The 19,847-nt window shown below is 40.6% G+C and overlaps 1 protein-coding gene across 1 annotated transcript in view; it reads right to left on the bottom strand.

Moving 5' to 3' along the window:
• Nucleotides 1–19,602, bottom strand: part of COX10 (cytochrome c oxidase assembly factor heme A:farnesyltransferase COX10) — a 105,680-nt gene extending 86,078 nt beyond the window's left edge. The window contains exons 1-4 of the mRNA XM_086624063.1: nucleotides 19,560–19,602; nucleotides 18,916–19,040; nucleotides 16,954–17,278; nucleotides 7,868–7,992 (exon numbers count right to left, since the gene is read on the bottom strand). Coding sequence (XP_086480189.1) covers nucleotides 7,868–7,992; nucleotides 16,954–17,278; nucleotides 18,916–19,040; nucleotides 19,560–19,602 — 618 coding nt within the window. The remainder of the gene's footprint in view (nucleotides 1–7,867; nucleotides 7,993–16,953; nucleotides 17,279–18,915; nucleotides 19,041–19,559) is intronic.
• Between the last annotated feature and the right edge of the window lie 245 nt (nucleotides 19,603–19,847).

The following is a 19,847-nucleotide window of genomic DNA, read 5'->3' as shown; positions in this document are numbered from 1 at the left end:
CAAATAATTTATGCTTTGCAAAGATAATCTCTGTATTTAAAATTTATCGGTCCTTCAGAGCTTGGTTCTCATTAGTGCTCATCATTTTCGCTGCTCACGAAATACATCTTCACAAGCTGAGCCATTCCTACTCAATATCAGGGATTCCTACACGCTAACTTGATCTAACTGTTGCAATTATGAACCATCTGACGGAGCCGTAAGTTATGATCTTCAATGACCACTAATGAAGGTTGCCTAGCAGTTAAAATATCAAAGCAGCATATATCAGCACACTTTGGAGCACAAGATAGACTTCCAGTGTTGCACTTCTCTCATATTTATTATACACTGTAAATTACATCCCGGGCTGCCTCCAACACTGACAGTCCTGTACTCCAGAGTTAAACACCAGGTTTTAATAACCACTCCCGACAATCTTTTGATCGCTGGGGGGGGCAGATGAAAGGCAGGGCCGCCTGCTGCAGGCAATCTGCTCAGTCAAAACAAAGGGGACTTCAGAGAGAGACAGAGATGCATCAGGTGTTAATCCCAAACGAAGGACCAGGAGTGCAGGCTGACGGACTCGCTCACCATTTCCAGCCGAAAAAGGGTAAGCGCCTGCCAGCGGGCTCACCCAGGGCGCACGCGGGCAGGGCAAGGTGCTATTAGCTAGGCATGAAGTGTTTTGATCTGGAAACCCAAAACCTTGGAAAGTCATTTTAGGCTCTTTGTAAATCACTTTAAACTAATCATTCAACTATCTGATTTTTCAGATACGCTGTATGGAGTGGATCTTGTTGGCATTTAAAGAAAGTTCTCTCATTCACACGTGGCAGCGTAGTAATCTGCTAGCGGAAGAAGTAAAAAAAAAATACTAAATTTTCAGCGCTTTCAAAAAGTGAACAAGACAGAATTTTGAAGAGATTACGTGGGAAAAGCCTCCTGCATTGATGGAGGTGGGCTGGATGATCTGACAGAGGTCATCTCCTCCAACCTGGGTCTGAACGACAGCATATGAATAACGTCAGCGACAGAATAAAAAGTTCCCACTACCTGCATTCAAACATTCAATAAAACACACTGAGTAGGAAAAGTTTAGGCACCATTACACCAAAAAAACACTCGGTTTGGGGAAATATAACAAGAACTATTGCTGTTCTCTTTCATGTTGAATTTCTTCACTGGGAAATAAAGAGAAAGAAGTCGGAGAGACTGCCAGACTCCTGCTATTTTTCTTTTCTGCTCCTTCAATAATCCAAGCATCTATCACTAACCACCACTTTCCCTGCATTTGTTTAACCCGTGTTTTATTTTTTTCTATTGCTTCAATCCTCGTAACAGATTTCTCTGTAGATTTGCTCAGAAACCACAGCAGCACTCTCTGAAAGGGACACAACTACTAAGGTCACATCACTTTACATTATTTTTCACCAACGCAGAAAGCGAATAGTTTACTTGGAGTCTAAGAGACCAACGTGAACCATTTTTACCTCAACTATCCAAACTCCTGCATTAAACATCTCTGGGATGGGAAAAATGAGAAACAAGTAGTATTGCAGTGCCTCTGATCAAGCTAAAACCAGAATATTTATAAAACTTGCAGAAATAAAAGAAGATACACGTTAAAAAAAAAAAAGAGTGCTGACAAAATCAGTGGGGTTTAACCACATACAAACCTCTCAGGTTCCTTCTCACTCACACAAGCTGTTTGATGGGACAGGGGGCAACAGGGGAAAGAAAGGTTGAGTTAATACTTAAAAACCATTTCAAACACCGTGTCTCATTCACACAAAATCCTCATCGTTACTGCTTGACAACCCTGAACAAAATGTGGAGTTGAGAAGACTTGGCTGTGCCATGGAAGCTGGTGGCACACCTCCCAACCACCCGCCGCCTCCCGCCGATGCAGGTGTTCCCAATAACTAATTCCTCATGGTTTTTTTCCCCCTCCTTGAAAAATGAATTACAATTTTTATTGGCCCAGCAAGCTAAAACAGTTACAGCCAATATATCTTGAGAGAGGAACAAGGTGTTGGACTCCTGGTAACCAGTGCAACACATTCTTTCATAACATTTACTTCAAAATTCAACAAACCTTCAACTTGTGTTTTCCTACTTCTTTCACCCTGTTACGTGGCCCTAAACATCAGGTAGTTCAGAAAACTACAGACACACAACAAACATCAGCTCGTGGTGACTGCACACAGGAATACGAGCACATCAGTGTGACTCCAACGGATTCCACTGTTGCTTGGCCAGTGGAATTGGATCAATTTGCCCATTTTATTTCCTGGAGTCTAAGTATTGATGATTAACCCATATGCGCAAGAACAACTGTAAAAACATTGACTTCAGACCATCACTACAGCAAACCCCAGTCTCATCTGCAGGCAATAAGGCACGATGAAGACTTCAAAGTGCTACTATATTTGTAAGCTTCAGTTGACCTTTCTCTGCAAGGCAATATTTGCTTATCTAAGTAGGTTTATTCATTTTTCAGATTGTTTCGTGAGTCCTAGTCAATCAAGTCATTCCAGAACAGCAAAATATCATAAATGTGAAGACTACAGCTATCCCTCTGGCAGTGCAGAGACAGTAAGTGGATTAAAAACTGGAGTAGAGGCAGCTCTGTTCTGACTTTAGCCCAGTGCCCATCACTGCAGGATCCAAGTGACATCACAGTTTGTCTTAATACAAAAGACGACACAGAGGGTCCACAGGCTGGCGATTGCATTCAGATCCTGAATTCCACTCCATTATTTTAACACCAGCCCCATCCTTCCCACCCATTCCAGCTACACTTCTAAGGGATCACTGCTGTCAACAGAGGATGGCATTAAGAGCGAAACGCAGCCATCAGCTCAGACCCTGAAGGGACAGGGATGTTAATAACTCTTCTTACATTTGTTCTCTCGTTCTGTTTAACACGTTTATGGTATTTCTTATTTTCAGCTCTCTAACTTCAGCTAAGGCATTCAGTCCAGTCTGCTTCCTTTTCAAGGTATCATCAGTCAAATCCAACCACATCATTTTATCTCTCGGTTACTAAATTCAAACCATTTTAAACATCCTGCTTTCATCTTTAGAGCTTTCTCCCACTTTTTAACCATGCTGCAGTTACAGAAGAATGTACTTGACATATAAAACGTGCATGTGATTGCTTTAACATTTTAATGCCATGTATTGTGTTGTAAACATCTCTTCATGTTTTATCTCTTTCTCCATAAATCAGAGGCTAGTATCTTAGAAGTCTCAAAAATGACATGTTTTCTCCATAATATAAGTGTAAGACTATCCTTGCAACTTGAGTCAGCTTTCAAAAATCATCAGAAACCAGAGCTACGGAAAAGTAAAAGGTGATTAACTACTTAATATCATTTTCTCCCACTCCATTTTTATGATAGCACGAGTATAACACGGGAAAAAATAAGTTTCAAAATTGGTCTTCACCAGTAAGAAAACCAATATTTTGATTATTCTTTTTTGCCACTTGTAAGGAACAACACTAAGGTAAAATGCCTTCTTGAGTATCCATACCAATATACAACACTGAAAGAGTCAGGAAAGTGGCCAGTATAAAAAAAGTGCTGTGCTAGGAATAATTATTTGTTTTATTCAAGATTAACATACAGTATTTACAAAATGAAATCCCAGAAAATCTTTCCATTTCCTTACCATAACTGCAATTAATAAGACTGATCTCTTATAATGAGATTTTCTGGTGGGTTTGACTGGCTTAGTAATGTTACAGTAAAAACGTGTCTCAATCTATTCCCTGGTAAATGCATTAAGTATTTTTTTTTTAATTAAAAACCACTGTAAAATATTGATTATTTTGAAGAGATAGAACACTAATAAAGAACATCTGTCCGAAATAATTTTGAGTTACTTCAATGATGGAAAAAAAGAAAGAGTGCCATTAGGAAAAGAGGGGGAAAAGAAAAAAAGAGAGAAAAGCAGTTTTAGCAGGTGGGACTGAGAAGTGGTGACATGTTGTAGTACAACACTGAAGGGCTGAAGGATATAACACAGTGTTACGTGATGTGGAAGAGACCCAGGGACCACGGGATTAGCGTGCCACTAAAATGCTAGATTAGGTGCAAAGTACAACTCTGAAGTATTGTGATACGAAGGAGTGAGGCAGAGGCAGAACTGCTGGTAGAGGACCAGAGAAATAAAACACTATCTTTTCTTTGGCACCTTCCAGCAGGAGTTTAGTCCCTTGTAGCCCATAGACCCAACACACTCTACAGGAAAACCCAAGGACCCTCCAAATCCCCAGAATTCATAACATTTTCCACCAGTCTGAGAGATTCGGCTTCTATCAAACTACCGTCTAACATAAATTATTCCAAGATACTTCTCTCGACGTTTTCTATACAAATGTTTCTAGAATGACCTTTCTGCAGAACAGGCACAGCGTTTCCCCCTAACAGAAGCCCACGCTCAAGCCCTTTTTGTCTGTATTTTCCAGGATATTTTCAAGCACAACTTTTTCACTGTCATTTTGCAAAAAAAAAAAAAATCAAAAATCTCATCTGCTTCTTAAGAATAGTTACCCAATTTCACAGAATTGTCATAAAAATACATTTTTTTAACTTGCATTGGAAAGTACAGCTAGAATTTAGAATTTATGGGTTGTGAATGAAACTTGTTTGTAAATACACGCCTTTGGTTGATAAATATCCAAATTGTTCTTCTAAAAAACAATGGAAAACTACAGTGCTGCCAACTCCCATCATTTTTTTTATTGTCGCTTTCTTATTAAGGACAGTGAAAATGGGGTGAGAACCTCTACTCTGGCAAATATTTGAAGCATTCTAGTTCTTGTGGTTAGAAAAAAAAGCATTTAAAGTATGACATACAGCAATCGGAAATCAAGAGGGCAAGTGGTACTTAAAAGATTATTTTAGACCAACTTCCTAAAGAAACAAAACATGACTTCTTGGTCTCTGCGTGTTAGTAGTCCTGGCTCCCTCCCCAGTACTTAATTCAACTTAATTATCTAATTCAGCTTAATTCAACTGGGGTAAACTGGCCTCAGCTCCTACCAGATTGTTAAAATGAAGTGGTTGGGAGAAGCAAAAAAAAACCCCAAACCACAGAATTCAAACAGTTAAAAGTTTGTATCAATACTTCCACAAATATTACGGAATCTCTATGACATTTTCACAGGACCAAGCTCCTCACATCCTGTCCTAAATCACGGAGAGGAATCTTACACAATCGACACTTCACCTTCCCACGACATACTTGAGGACTGTAAATGGTGAACAGATTTATCAGGGAAATGAGGGGTGGGAAAGACGAGTCGCCCTTAAAGATGTACAGATTTATGGCAATATGGGAAGCGGAAAGACGGTTATCGCATAAAAAGGTCCTTAAGGGACAGCAAGGAGCAACAAGGGAAACATGAGTCATGAGCTGCCAGAGAAGAGGATGCGTATGGGGAGCAATGGACAGAGGAAAGTAGCAATAAAGGAAGTTCCAAGTCAAACGTGCTCCTTCCCAAAGGTCGACACGGATACCTAAGCTTGCAGTGGTTATTGAAAATTAACTTCCCAGTCAGTTCAGACACTGCACCAACAGCAACACGGGGAAAGGGACACTTGTCGATGGAAAGGATCCATTCATAAACAAGGTCACAGACCACAGCTCTGCTCTTTTGCTTTGTTACCATCTCTGCTGTTTTGCTGTCCTTAATAAGGGTAGTAGTCGCCTTGAAGTGGTGAGGCACTGGCACAGGTTGCCCAGAGGAGTTGTAGATACCCCATCCCTGGAAGTGTTCAAGGCCAGGTTGGATGAGGCTTTGGGCAACCTGGTGTAGTGGAAGGTGTCCCTGCCCATGGCAGGGGGGTTGGAACTAGATGATCTTCGAGGTCCCTTCCAACCCCAACCACTCTGTGATTCTATGAAGGTCTGTCTACACGGGCAAGTGGCTCAACACGACCGAATGTGCAAACTTAAAGCAGTCAGCTGCGATTGTGGAAGGCAGTTTCACACTTTGTGAGGCTGGAGTAAGCTTCTACATTTGAGGGCGTATTAACAGCTGTTCCTGCGGTGAGATAGCAGTGAGTAAATAGTGAATTATGAGCCCAAGCACATAGTTATTGCACTCCTAACTTTCCTTCCCCATCCCAACAAGCCTCAAAAGTGTCAAAATACAAATTATGGCGAAGGATTCCTGGTACTGCCAAGTATCCCAAGATTTCAAAAGGCAAAATTTTAAAAAGTGACTTTCAAGAGTTTAAAAAGTGGCTACTTTTGAGTCAAAATACAACACTGAGCTACACATGGAAACTGAAGACAAAGAAAACCAGTTATCTGTGCATGAATATCATCTCTAGGAAGATCTACTGAAATCTCAAGAAGGACCAGTCGCACAGGAATCTCTAAACAAGAAATAATGAATTCTCCTCTTGGTCCAGTAGTATACACATGAAAGGTGAAAGTACGTATGACAGTAAATTTTTCAAAGGATTGATAAGTCACAAAAAGAATTTTTAATATTCTTAGTTTAATACTAAAAAACTCTGTAGTAAAGGAAAAGAGGGAGGGAAAAAAAGGGTACTTCTAAAATTGTATCAAAACCAAGAAAGCTTCACCTTAGTTATGACAGCTTTTCTACACAGACTTTATGTGAAAAATATGTACATGATAACCAAATGTACACTTCAGAAAACAGTGTAACTTTCTTAAAATTATTTTTCAAGGCTATGTAAGTTTTCAAGTTAGGCAGGCTACCTAAGTATTTCCAAGCAACTAGAAATCATGCAGCATCCTTCTTATTTTGCAGAGAAAACAGACATGGAGTGAGCTGCCTACTCCAATTTTAAGCTCAGTGAAAACATACAGTAAAACTTGTACTCACTTCAGTCTGAGCAAGACACGTGCTTATGGGTGCAATCTCAAAAAGCACATTGGGTGTCGACAACTGAGGTGTTACAAGGTGTAAACATCAAAGAGCCCAACTCAATCCAGGTGACTCCAGGATGCTGATCACAGGAAACCTCCACGCCCTGTTCCATGAGCAGGGTCCCAGGACTCAGCCCCCCCACCATCTCCCAAGTGATTGCAGAAACCATAAAGTGATATTAAACGTGGCACTGCTATTGCCACTTCCTTTTCCAGGTCATATTTACACTGAAAGTGCCTGTGGCTACTGAACTTTGTAACTCTGTTCAACACCTCAAGTGTCATTACCTGTTCACTGGTCTGGCTCTCCTTTGGGACCCAGGAAGAGCCTAACAGCAAGTCTGCTTCACAGTTGGATTGCAAGAGAACTGAGAGATCAGCATGAAGCTCCATGGGCACGTTCACACATGCAAGGAAGCTCAAGCTCCGGCACCTGGAATGTCTCCAGCATGAGACAGCTTCCACATGACGGAGACTTACAGTATGTTTTATAGATGCATGGGATTCCCTGACTCCAGCCTGAACAGAAGCACACAAACCCCACCAAAGTCCCACTGCAGACGTTTAGAAAGGTGCTCTGAGCCACTCTTTAGACAGATCCAACAAGGTCATACATAACACAACCACGGAACCAGGCTCATACAGCTGGAGCCCCAATGGCTATTCCCATACTCCAATTACACACAGCCCTTCCTATGTAATTTGCAGCGATCCAGGCTCGGTATTATAAAGATAAACATTATTATTGGGAGGCTTAAAACCTCATCAGCTCTCTTCTGAAGCAGCACACTGTGCCCAGCGTCTACGCTTTAACTCGCAGACACATATTACTTCCACAGTGTCCATCTGAGTGGCTCAGAGCTCGCGCGGCAGCTGAAGTATCGCACTCCCAGCCACCCATTTACACTCCTTGGCAGCCTTTCAGAAGCCAGGACGACAGTTTGTGGCACAGCTGAAGAGATGGACTGACCTGATTGATGGAGTTGGCAGCACACGACGCCAGCCCAGTTCCAAGGGAGGCGAGCACGAAGCAGGTCAGGTCAAAAGGGACCGGGGCCATGGCAAAGCCAGCAGATGCAGTGCTTACAACCAGAGCTGCAACACAAGCAAGAAAACAGTTCAAAGCATCAACAAGAAACCATCCCCTTTGTACACACCGCTAGAGTTAAGGTTTTTAAAGTCTGCAAGAAACCTTGTGCAGATTAACTTTTTTCTACTTTTCTGGATCAAAGTATATCCAGGAAGTGCATACGATTAACACTAATACTCTACGTAAAGAAGTCAAAGATGAGAAGAACTGTCAGGAATGAAATGAGAAACCCAGAAGCATCAGCACATTAGTAGAAGAGGCGAGAATTAAACTTATGCCTCTGTATTCCTTGTTTTATGGATTTGCTACAGGATCAAACTGCCTCATGCAGCACGTACAGGAGACACGTTTGTTCCAGTAACTCACACGCTATTGCAAAGTCTAACATGGAACAAAAACAGCAAGAAAAATCCTGAACTGAGAAACATGCATTATATCAAATTAGAGCAGTAATTTCAGCAGTGCAGAGAGTCAAAGAGAGACTCAGGGCATGTAGGCTACAGCTGGTGAGTGCAGTAGCTTCACTGTACAGGTATCTGCTCATGCTCTTCCCATCTGACATGCCCACTTCAAGCTGCAAGCACAATCACACGGACCTCGCAACTCTTAAAGGCCTCAAAATTTGGGTGGATTAATAAAAAAATCCATTTCAGTTTTGTCACCCAAAATTACAACTGCAAATCACATCCTTAAAACAAGTTACGTAAGTCTCAATCCCAATATTGTAATTACCCAAATAACAGATCTTACGAACCTCACTTTTGGCAAGAAATAGTGACATGAAAAATTCCTTTTATTATAAAAGTCAGCATTCTTACTGAATATCTTGCTCACGACCTTAAACCTTACAATCTCAAATTAATAGTTATTAAACAGAAAGTATTTAAATTATATTCTGCATATAACTGTGTGTTCCAGACCTCAGCTAGCTCAAATCAAAGCATCAAAATGTTCTTATCTTCCCGATTCCTACAAAGTCTCCTGTTTGTCTGAAGTTAAATGACAAATAAATAAGCTTTGCTGTCTGAAGATACCTGGATTACCTACTAAGCAGCATTACTTGAGATGAAAACCTAAATGTCACGGCAGAGACCTGCCAGTGAGGACGCACACGCGAAGCGCTAATTTAAAGAACTGCTCCTGCATAAGAGGATTTAATCCTAAAAGAGACAGTGAAGAAAACTGGCTTCTCATCAAAACTTCTCTCCAAGCATTAAAATCCATTGGCAGATTAATATTACTATAATAATATACATAATATTATTATAAGCATTATTCAGCCTTGCTATGGATTCAGAGGATGCTGTGCAGACGGCTCTCTGCCCGATGCCATGGCAAGTCCCCTGGCTTTGATTCCCCCAGACAGTGTAGAATCATAAAATCACAGAATGGGTTGGGTTGGAAGGGACCTCAAAGATCATCTCGTTCCAACCCCCCTGCCATGGGCAGGGACACCCTCCACTACACCAGGTTGCCCAAGGCCTCATCCAACCTGGCCTTGAACATTTATCCGGCTCTCACTGCCGCTCCTTCGGCTACTTCTGAATTTAGTGTATCATAGATCCAATAAATCTGTGATGGAACCTTATCCCTCGGAGAAGCTGTGAAATAACCACAGAAGCTGTAACCCCGCTGGCCAGACTAACGGACACGCAGGTGCGGATCACTTCTGAAAGGCTGAAATATATAAATACAATACTATACAAATACAACTGCATTTTGGTTCCAAAAAGTCTTGGATCCTTCTTAGTAGAGCATACAAGAAAACACAAATGCACCGGTTTACAACTGATAGAGTTAAAAAACACACTGAGAAGACGACGGCAGAGCAGCGGCGTTTGCATTTCTAAGAGTGATTACATTCATTTTTTTTGCGTAATAAATCACACGTTCATTTCTAGACAAAAATTTAATTAAAACTTATCTTAGAGAGCACTTTACACCAATTTATTATGGTAAAACACCAACTCATTTACTGCAGAAGAAAGGTGGAGCAGATTGGCAAACAGTCAGTGTAACATTACCATTACACTGACCTCAAAGAAATCCTAACACTGTACAGCTACAGCGCTAATTAAAGTCCCCATTGATTTCTCCAGATTAATTTCAGCCAGTCGTTTCGGTGTGACTTATCAGGATCCCATCAAAAAAGGTTGCAGCACATCCTCTCGCTTTTCCCGTTGAAGCAGGTATTTCAGTTGGTTGGGCAGTGCTCTGAACACAAGGCACATCCCATCACCCAGCAATTCCAATGCAACACGTCGAAAGTAAATAAGAAAACGGTCCCTTTGGACCAGGAGGTTTATTTTCCTTTACTGTGGAAGTAATAATTTACTCTTCTACTTTCCTCATAGAGGAAAAGTGTATTTAATGGAGATCACATCAAGGGAATGAGGTCATTGACTCTGTTTGTTTTTTAATCCCTGTTAGTTTAGTGCTTTAGGGGCCCAATTAACTTCGCCTTATTGCATAATAGATGGAATTGATCCTTTCAAGATTTGTTGATGAGAGCTGGCATTACATTTGCTCTTCAAAAAGAAGCCAGGATTTAAACCTATGATCTCAGCCTAAACCTAATTTTTGGTCTTTTAAACACCTTCAGCTTTAACAAAAATAACAAGGGACTTTTGTCTCCAATTTCAATGCAAATGAAAAAGAAAATGCTAATGGATCGGTGACAAAAAGAGTGAATTATGATGTTTCTAGCACAAAAACAAATTCAAGAAGTCTACAGTGTACAGTATTCTTAGCTTCATTGCAATATCATCTGCCTTTATAAATCCCTGTAATTGTATTTATAGCATGTGAATCACTATGTCATGTTTTTTTTACCTTCTGTTAAAAAGTAGCCAAAGCCAAAATAAAACTATAAAAAGCCAAAGCAAATCAATTCAGCTTCACATTTCCTTTCTGCTCCTGTACCGATACACCACTCCATATGGAAGGACAAAAGCAAATGCATTTCTACTTTAATTTAAGAAACAATTGCACTGTTATACTACAAATTTTTTTGTACTCCTTAAAGAAAACCAGCATTCCAAAAGCTGACGGAATTTGCCTTCCAGAGTTTTCAGACTTTGGTTTCTGGAAAGCTACACGTAGCATCAGCATTAGTGTTACACATCTGACCGATGTCTGCTTTATTAGCTTAAATGTCCCTACCCCAAAAAAAATCTTAAGTGTTGTTGCAGATTATAACCTGCACACTAAAGGTCAGACTCTTGAAGAAAATTTGGGACAATAATTTGAAACAAGTCTTTGCATCATACCATATAGAATTCAAGTCCAATATTACGAGCAGAGCAGATGGTAAGAGAGATTATCACTACCAAACAATTTTAAAATGCTTTGCAAAAAAAAAAAGTGTAATAATAGTTTATTTTTATTTCATTAGTTTTCCCTGTAGCATGGAAATCAAATTGCCAGAAAGCTTCCACTATTAAGCTTCATTTCTTTGATAGGATAATAGTTAGTGTTTTAATAATCACAAAATGAGAACTACTTTGACAGGCAAATGAAATATATTTAGAACTGAGAATAAACGTAGACTAGTAATAATCTAAACAATGAACAGTGATAAATCTTTGTCAACGTTTCTCGCTACATTAAAGGTGCTGTTTAAAGAATAAATGCCACAATAAATGCCATTATTCCAGAATAAAGTGGAAATGTACTGGAACTCCACTAAAGCAAATGCACTTTTTTTACTAGAGCTGCTCTTACCAAATTTTTAGCCTGCGACACAGCATAGGCACCTCATTCAGCCATTGTTGCTCCATTACGTGCCAGTTTGGCAACACTCGGAACCATTAGGGAAAGCTGGATGTCCATCACCTTCGTTTTACAAACACACAACGGACACAGAGAGGAAGGAGGATGTTCACAATCACATCCTAGTTTTCTGGTAAACACGACAGGATTATTTTCTTAAAAGGGGGCATGTGAAGAAATGCTCCATTTTAGTCTCCAAACCCAAAAATGTTTACAAATTATCGTATTTGTCCACTTTGCAAATCTTAAATGTAAGTCAGTAAATCCATGGCATAGAAACTGTGCATGTTTTTGTAGCTGGTAGCCTTTACTCCTAGGTTTTTGTCTAACATCATCTAGCAACAACACAGAGTAATTTACATCGGAAGGGATCTCAGGCGACCATCAAGTCCAACCTCTGCTCAAAGCAGGATCAACACTGAATTCAGGCCAGGTTCCTTAGGGCTTTGTCATCTCCAAGGATGAGAATTTCACATCATTTCTGGGCAACCTGCTCCAAAGTTTGACCGTCCTCATGGCAAAGGTGTTTTTTTTTTTTTCTTATGTCAAATTGAAACGGGAGGTTCTCACTTATGAAACACGTTTTTTCTGTGCCAAGATTCATATATTTTAAAAAAAGACTTGAAAACTAAAGCATTGATGCTTCCAATCCTGTCTTTAAAAGAATTTTGGCACCTGATTGGAGAACATCCACAGCCTGTGGAAGGAGCTACTAATGATGAGATGGCATCAAGATGACATGAAAGACTTTACCTTAAAAACAAACATCAAACAAATTTACGGGTCTCCTCAGCGAATTGTTTGTATCAGTCTTGTGATTCTGTCTGTAACATGCCCGTTACACTTTGGTGAGGAAAAAGCACAATAGGTTTCATTCTGCTCTGACAACAGGAAACCCTGGAATGACTCTATTAAAGACGACTCTACTCTGGATGTACAGAGGTGTAAACACCTCAGACTTGCCTGTTTTAGCTCTTTAATAGACCATGACAAAACCAGAGATAATTTACTCTCAAGTCTTTGTACATAACGTTAATAGGATACTGGGTTGAACTCTTCAAGAGTTAGAACCAAACAATCTCTCTCCTCAATGAGAGAAACACAGCAAAACATAAGCTTACTTTGAAAAACTTTCAGATTTCTTGGTGTTTGGAGAAATAGAGACATACTTGAAGTGAAGCAAAGGAGAGTTTCTGCTAGACACACTCCTGCAGACAGCCCAGGGAAGCTGCGCATTCCCCGGTTGGGTTTAAGAAAGGACAAAGCAACATCAAGTCATGAATGATACACCTAAAGGTGGTCCTGCCTTGAGAGAAAATAGATTAGATGACTTCCTGAAACGTCCCTTTGAGGTTCTGGTGATTCTGCATGGATACTGCACACACTGAACCAAGCAAGATATCAAATGCAGAAGTCACTCTGGTGGGATCTAAAACAAGACTTCGGTCACCAGCACAGAAAAGCAATGTTCACTATGCTTCAGTGAACTGACTGTTAGAATGTACTTTGAAAAAAAATACTATCAAAACTCTAAAACACCTTTGAAGAGTTGGAAGGTAAAAGTCATTTGCAATGAGCTGCCATAAATGAATAGACAGACTTCAGGGGAGAGAGTGGCTTTGCACATGATCCCTGGGTAAACAACAAGCAGTTAATACACAATTGTGAGCAAAAAGGAATCTTTAGACACAAATTAGTATGTTTGTGAAGATGAATAAAAATGTTAACTGCAGTATATTAAAATAAAGGAAAGGTTGGTAAATGTTTGAAACACATGGGCTTTAGTATGACTTTCTGAAGGAGAACCACGTTATGGTAGCCTGGAACCAGGACTCAACTCTTCCAGGCACAGCAGAAACACAGACATGCTAAAAACACAGCCCCTTGCTCAACGAGCTTGCAAGTTAGATTAAAAATTCTATAGCTGTTTAGAAACCAGCAGTTAAGTTTACATCTGACCCATGTTGATGCATCCACTCCTCAGACAGGCGCTACACAAGGTGCTACACCTCCAGCTGGTTGTGCTCACCAAAACACCACGGCGCAAGACATCCTTTACTACAGGAGCAACAATGAGAAAATGTTCCCAAACCACAGAGAAGCATCTAATGAGAATAGTCAGCATTTTTCATATCGTGCCTTCATCACACTTCCTCCAAATTACAAACTGAAGTTTAATTTTCCTGTGTTTTGGCATATAGCTCATCTTAGTTTCCATCTGTGATCACTGGGGAAAACATCACTTAAATTTAACTTCAAGTTTACATTTAAGATGAGTCAACCTGAAATTTTTAATGTGTTTGCATTATAAATTATTAGAATTTCCTCCTATTACCATATCTTCACATATCTCTCTCCTATTTTCATCTACACATAAACTTTAGGACAAAGTTGAAAACGATGACATTTATAATTCTGAAAACTTCACAGACACATGAGCTTTCCAAGTGCCTGGATGGTGAGAAGCAGCTGTTCAGACACCAGCCAGCACAGAGAAAGGAAAGGATGGAAATCCAACCCAAAAAGGTAAATTATGCGACAAGTAATTAAAAGTTCCCTAATTGCTTTCTATGGCAACAAGAATATAAACAAAAATCTTTCCCTGTCGGTCAGGCAGAGTCGCAAGAGCTGCAGTTTACACGAAGCAGGAGGGAATGGCAAGAGCTAAACTCATTTCCTTTCAAAGGTGAATTACAGTTCAGAACACAAACAAACATTCTCTTTGCTTCAGCAGCAGGAAAAGAAAAAGGCACAAGGAAGTCCCATTTTAGCATAATGCAGAGTTTGTTTTTTTGTTATTTCATACTCTAAAAAGTATAAACAAAGAGGCTGCCAAAAAAACCACACAGGATATGAGATCTATCAGAACTTCATGGGCGAAAGGAATCGAGCTGTGTGTCATTTGTAACTTAAAAACTGACCTCAGAGAATTTATTTAATAAAATCAAAGACCTACACCACCATATCCCTTACAGAATATATAATTTGTCTAAACGATTACACAAGTTGGAGAAAAGCTAATTGTTTCCTTGCTCCACACACTACACCCAGTATTTTTCCTGCTCGTCTCCTACGCTATCCTATGACCAATACAGACCAACTCCCCTCCTACAAACCCCTCTTCATCCAACTTATTCTTTTACACTTTCTCCTTCTAACAAAACCTCCCCACCTCGAATCATCTTCCCCACCCACCAAATATACAAAGATCACAACCAGAAGAGAGATTAAGGGTTTTTTCTACATCTCTCTCCCTTCTCAACAGGTTGGAAGTTTACTACACTTACCTTGGATGAAGAACAGCACATCTCAAAACGCAGACTCATGCAGAACAACACACAACCATGAAGCAAAAGGAATTCTGTAGCCACTGCCTTCCGCAGGCTTCAAGAACATCTAGTTTTAAAACCAGACTGGTGCTTTCCGGCCTGCAACTATTGCCTTTTGCAGTTAAGTAAGAGCCTACTAGAAGCTGTTGAAAAGTTTGGCAGCAACACTGAGGCCACACAACGAAGTATCATATAAAAATTCTTTTCTCCAGAAAAAAAAAACAAAAAACCACTCTTCCATCTTGCTGTAGTTCTTGAAACTCCCAGCAATACTCTGATGTGGTACTACCACTGAGCTTACTCACAAGGAGTATCAGCAACAACAGTTCATTCTCTCCCTCTCCTTTATAAGGCCGTCACTTAATCACTGCATTTTAACTTTTAATTCCTGGATCCATTGAGATTTTTGAAATTCAATCCTACTTCGATAACTAGCCAGCTTTCAAGTTCACATAAAAGAGCCACTTAAATAAACGCTCCTCATTGAAAATATGCCAGAAGAGCTGACTGGTCACACAGCACTTCAGTTATCCATGGTGAGCCCAACAGAAACAAAATATTACTAAAGCTGAACAGCATAGGGGAGAAAAAGGCAAAACCTGTGTTATGCAGAAAGAAAGAGGAGACAATAGCTGAGATTTTATGTGCCACAAAGCTGTTGCAAATCTGAAGTGCAATAACCCAGACAGCTGTTGAATGTGCCAGTAAGAGTTTTAAATACCTACAATTACCAAGGCTAATATGTAAAAGTGACATGGTGAAGTACCAAAAGACATGCTTTTCATCCTTCAAGGCTACTAACCCAACTCTTTACTAGCACAAAATAAACACATGGAGAGTTTTTTTTAAAAAGGATGTGGAAGAACATTTGGACACACAGACAAGATCAGTTTTGCCAAGTCCAAAACATGACATCTCATCAACACAGAGAACTATAAGGCTTTTTATTATAGAAAAAATTAAACGACCATTGCACACTGTACGTGGTCAATACAATTCTTCCATGGAGAAGCAAACAAGGGAAACATACTGCAAGACAAAAAAGTTTCAAGAAGTAAACTGTATTCAGGATTCTTATTACTAGAAATTTTTATGGCAAAGAGCAGCAGTCTTATTATCAAGAATATATTTCACTCACTGAAGAGAGCATCACGGTAGGGACCTAGAAAACTATTTCTGTTCTTGGCCCTGATACAGACAAGATGGAAGGCTTTGGTCAGACCATTAGAGTTTCCTTAGGCATAAAAGTATATGTATAGTTGTTACGTACTAGTTTTAGAGTAAGGGAAAACATAGTTAGGCTACAAGGCAATTGCTTAACAAACTGCTGGTCTGAAGATACAACACTGTCATTGACTAGAAAAGTAAATTATACCTTATTTTAGAAAACGTAAAGGAAAATGTTTGATGACCAAGATATTAAATTATTCCATTTATCTTTTGTTGGTACTTTCAATACTAATTCCACAATCAGAAGCAGTAAAGTGAAAGGTAAGTAAATAAGAAAGAATGGTGGTAAACTTGAGAAAGATGACTTTAAATAATAAATATAATGCTTGTAAATTCACTTCCTAATCCAGTTTCACTGTATTTTGTGTACTAAGGCTTGCTTGCTTATGATTCCCAAAAGCTAGCTGACGATATGATGCTCCTCCTCACTGATTTTAAACAAATTTAATGGGAAAACTATTAAATGTTTCCATAAAACAATTTTTCCCTGCACACATTTGATGGAATTGACCCAGGTACTTTGTGTCAGTAAAGTGGGAATTATCACACAAAAGCCTGCACAGTACCAGTAACGTGCTAAAGAATTCTGTAATCAAACAGGATGCACAGAAGTGAAAAAAAATAAACCAGTAGTACCTGTGAGCTTAATTTTTGACAAGCGTGCCAAAATTCCTGGCAAATCTTCGAGACGTAGCTTCATTTCTTTCCATTGTCTATCTTCTTTGGATTCTGCTCTTACTGGTGTGATTGAGTCTTCAATTTCTACAGCTGACTTCATTTCTCTCAACTCCTTTCTGCTTGATGTCTCAGACAAAGGTGGATGAACAGGTGAAATTGGACTAATCTTGTGTATAACCTTTTTTTCTTGATCCAATTGCTGAAGCTCACGAAAAGGAGATGCAACTGAATCTGACTTAGGCTTTGCCCGTTGGCTGAGGTCTTTGTTGTGTTGTGTTACATACTAAACAGAATGAGAAATGTTAAGATGAACAGTTAAAAAGATGTTTCTGTCCGTTTCAGGTTAATATTAACATTAACATTATTCCCATGTTATTCTTATTGTTAGGAGAACTACTTCCTATGATGACATGACTGAGTTTACCTGGATTTCAAAGACTTACGTACAAAAAAGTTTCTGAAGTTGGACAAGATATTGCAAAGGCAGCTTTTCAACTCACAACTGCCTCAGAAATGTTTACTCAAGAATAAAGAATTGCTTCTGGATAAAACTACTTCTTCTCCTGTAGTTTCAATAGCAAACACTATTCATATCCAAAACCACCAGATAATACCATTTGATTCACAACCAATCAATTCACCTTTAAACAAAGAGGTACACACACGCCCATAAGAACTCTGGTCTCCAAATATAAGCACTAAACTTTCTGCATCTTTAAGATAAGAAAAAAAATCAGAAAAATGCTAGAAAATACAATCCACTTCCTACGACACAAAATCATCTCCTACATTAGGCTATTAGTATTTATCCCAAGCTTTATACTTAACCCAATTGTTATACTTTATCCCAATTGGTATACTTAACAATTTTCAACCGGAGTTCAAATGAACATATATGGAACAGAAAGTTAGGAGACAGTTGTTTCCTCTCTTTTAGATCTCTTATAGAACAAAACATAGAATAAGAAAAAGAGCAGTTAGCTTCTGTATTTCTATTTTCTTTCCCAAAATATTCTAAATATTTCAAGCGCAAGAGATAAGAATAAAAAGATTGAGCTTTCAACTAATCGTGGTTTAAAGTACACATTAATAACTATAACAAGGAAGAGGGATCTGAAACTCTGAAGGAGTGATGTGAATACAAATCAAATCAATAGCAAAAAAGAAGAGACCCTCTTCTCTTGCTACATACAGACTGAATCTCAAAAGATATCAACACATGTACACGCTTCTTGAGGTCAAAGCAGTCATTTGCTATAAAACTTTGTCTTATCCATGTTTCATATAGTTCCAAAGTACATGAACAGGACACAACTTGAGGAACAGTCAAATACGTCTTTTCCTACCGTTCTCTTCCATGCAATACAACAGCTCAAAGAAGACACAATTTCAAGGGTTTGAATGAGAATTACAGCTCTTTTAATACCTAAAACTAACAGCATGCTATAGAATGTAACCCATGAAGTTAACGAGCTCAGGAGTTTTGATTCAAATTAACTGATCAACTCTTCAATCAGAACACTACCTCTGCAAGTGAGTTCCATCTACCACTTGTATGACTGCTAGCCAAGAAGTGACTTTCTTATTAGCGTTTTTGTAAATAATAACTTTAGAAATCCTTTCATTCCATGTTTCTCAACAGAAGATGAGCACCCTACTTCAAGGGCACAGAAAACCTGCTGTCAGGAAGAGGACACACTGCAGCACAAGGCACTGTCTTTGCTACAGCAGGTTTCCTCCAACCTCCAGTGTTTTAGATGCCAAGTGCTTAACCCCTACGTGGTGCAGAAAAGGAAATGCTTGGAATTGCCTGAGCTTGGCTGATAAGAAAAACATTATTTTTATCAAGTAATCTTCATTTTGACTCATCACACAGGATAAAACAAATGAAAGAACCATGGGATGCGCTCCCTGACTTACCATTCGCTTGAGAAAGTTAAAGTACTGAAAGGTGATCAATCTGTCGTTGGCTACACGGCACAGGTGCACAAACTGGCACGGTACCTGCCGTATTCCAGTGTTCTTCAGGTGCCACACAAATAGTCCTATTGAAAGAAAAACAAAAGAAGAAGAAAACATTAGGTTCCAGTTCCATCTGTGCCACTGATACACCCCAACAAACGGGAACCAGGGCTGCTCCGGGGGGGAAAAACGTGTTCGCAGGCTCCGAATGAGAGAACTGAAGCGTGGGCTCGCTCGGAGGGTTTGGGGGTTTCTCCCGAATCTCCCAGCTCCCCAGAGACGCGTTTTTAGTTTATTGCTCCATTACTGCTCCTGTGTACCACGGACAAAGCCATCCCGGGGCAGCGCTGGAAGGACGCGGCTGACACGGGGCAGCGCCGCAGTCAAAGGCATTAGAAGGGCACCCGCGAGCGACACGGCACCTATACCCCCATATAGAGGGATGCACGCAGAGACACACAGGCTCTACGTATACCCCCTATATAGGGGACACAGCTCACGGCCCCAGGGGCAGCCCGGCCCCGGCCCCGCTCCCGCTCCCACCGGCCCCGCACAGCGCCGGGCGCGCCCCCCCACCCCCAGCCCCCCGCGGGCGGCGGTACCTGCCAGCGCCCGGGGCGGGCTGCAGCGGCGGGCAGCGCTCATGGCCGCGGCGCCGCTCCCGCCGCCCTCGCCTCTCCTCTCCCCTCACCGCCCGGGCGCCGCCATCTTGCCCGGCATGACCGCTAAACGCCTTCCGGGTCGGTGCTTCCCGGCGGCGGCGGCGGGGGATTGTGGGCCCGGGGGGTGCGGCGGGGCGGAGCGGGGTGGCCCGGCGGGCGGAGAAGCTGCGCCCGGGACCGGAGCGCGGGGGTCGGGCCCCGTCAGGCTGCGGGGAGGCGGCCTCGGCC

Source organism: Tauraco erythrolophus, chromosome 20 (assembly GCF_009769465.1).
Source record: "Tauraco erythrolophus isolate bTauEry1 chromosome 20, bTauEry1.pri, whole genome shotgun sequence".
NCBI classification, from domain to species: domain Eukaryota; kingdom Metazoa; phylum Chordata; class Aves; order Musophagiformes; family Musophagidae; genus Tauraco; species Tauraco erythrolophus.
Note: the sequence above shows the minus strand (reverse complement) of the source record. Positions and strands in the feature narration are given on the sequence as shown.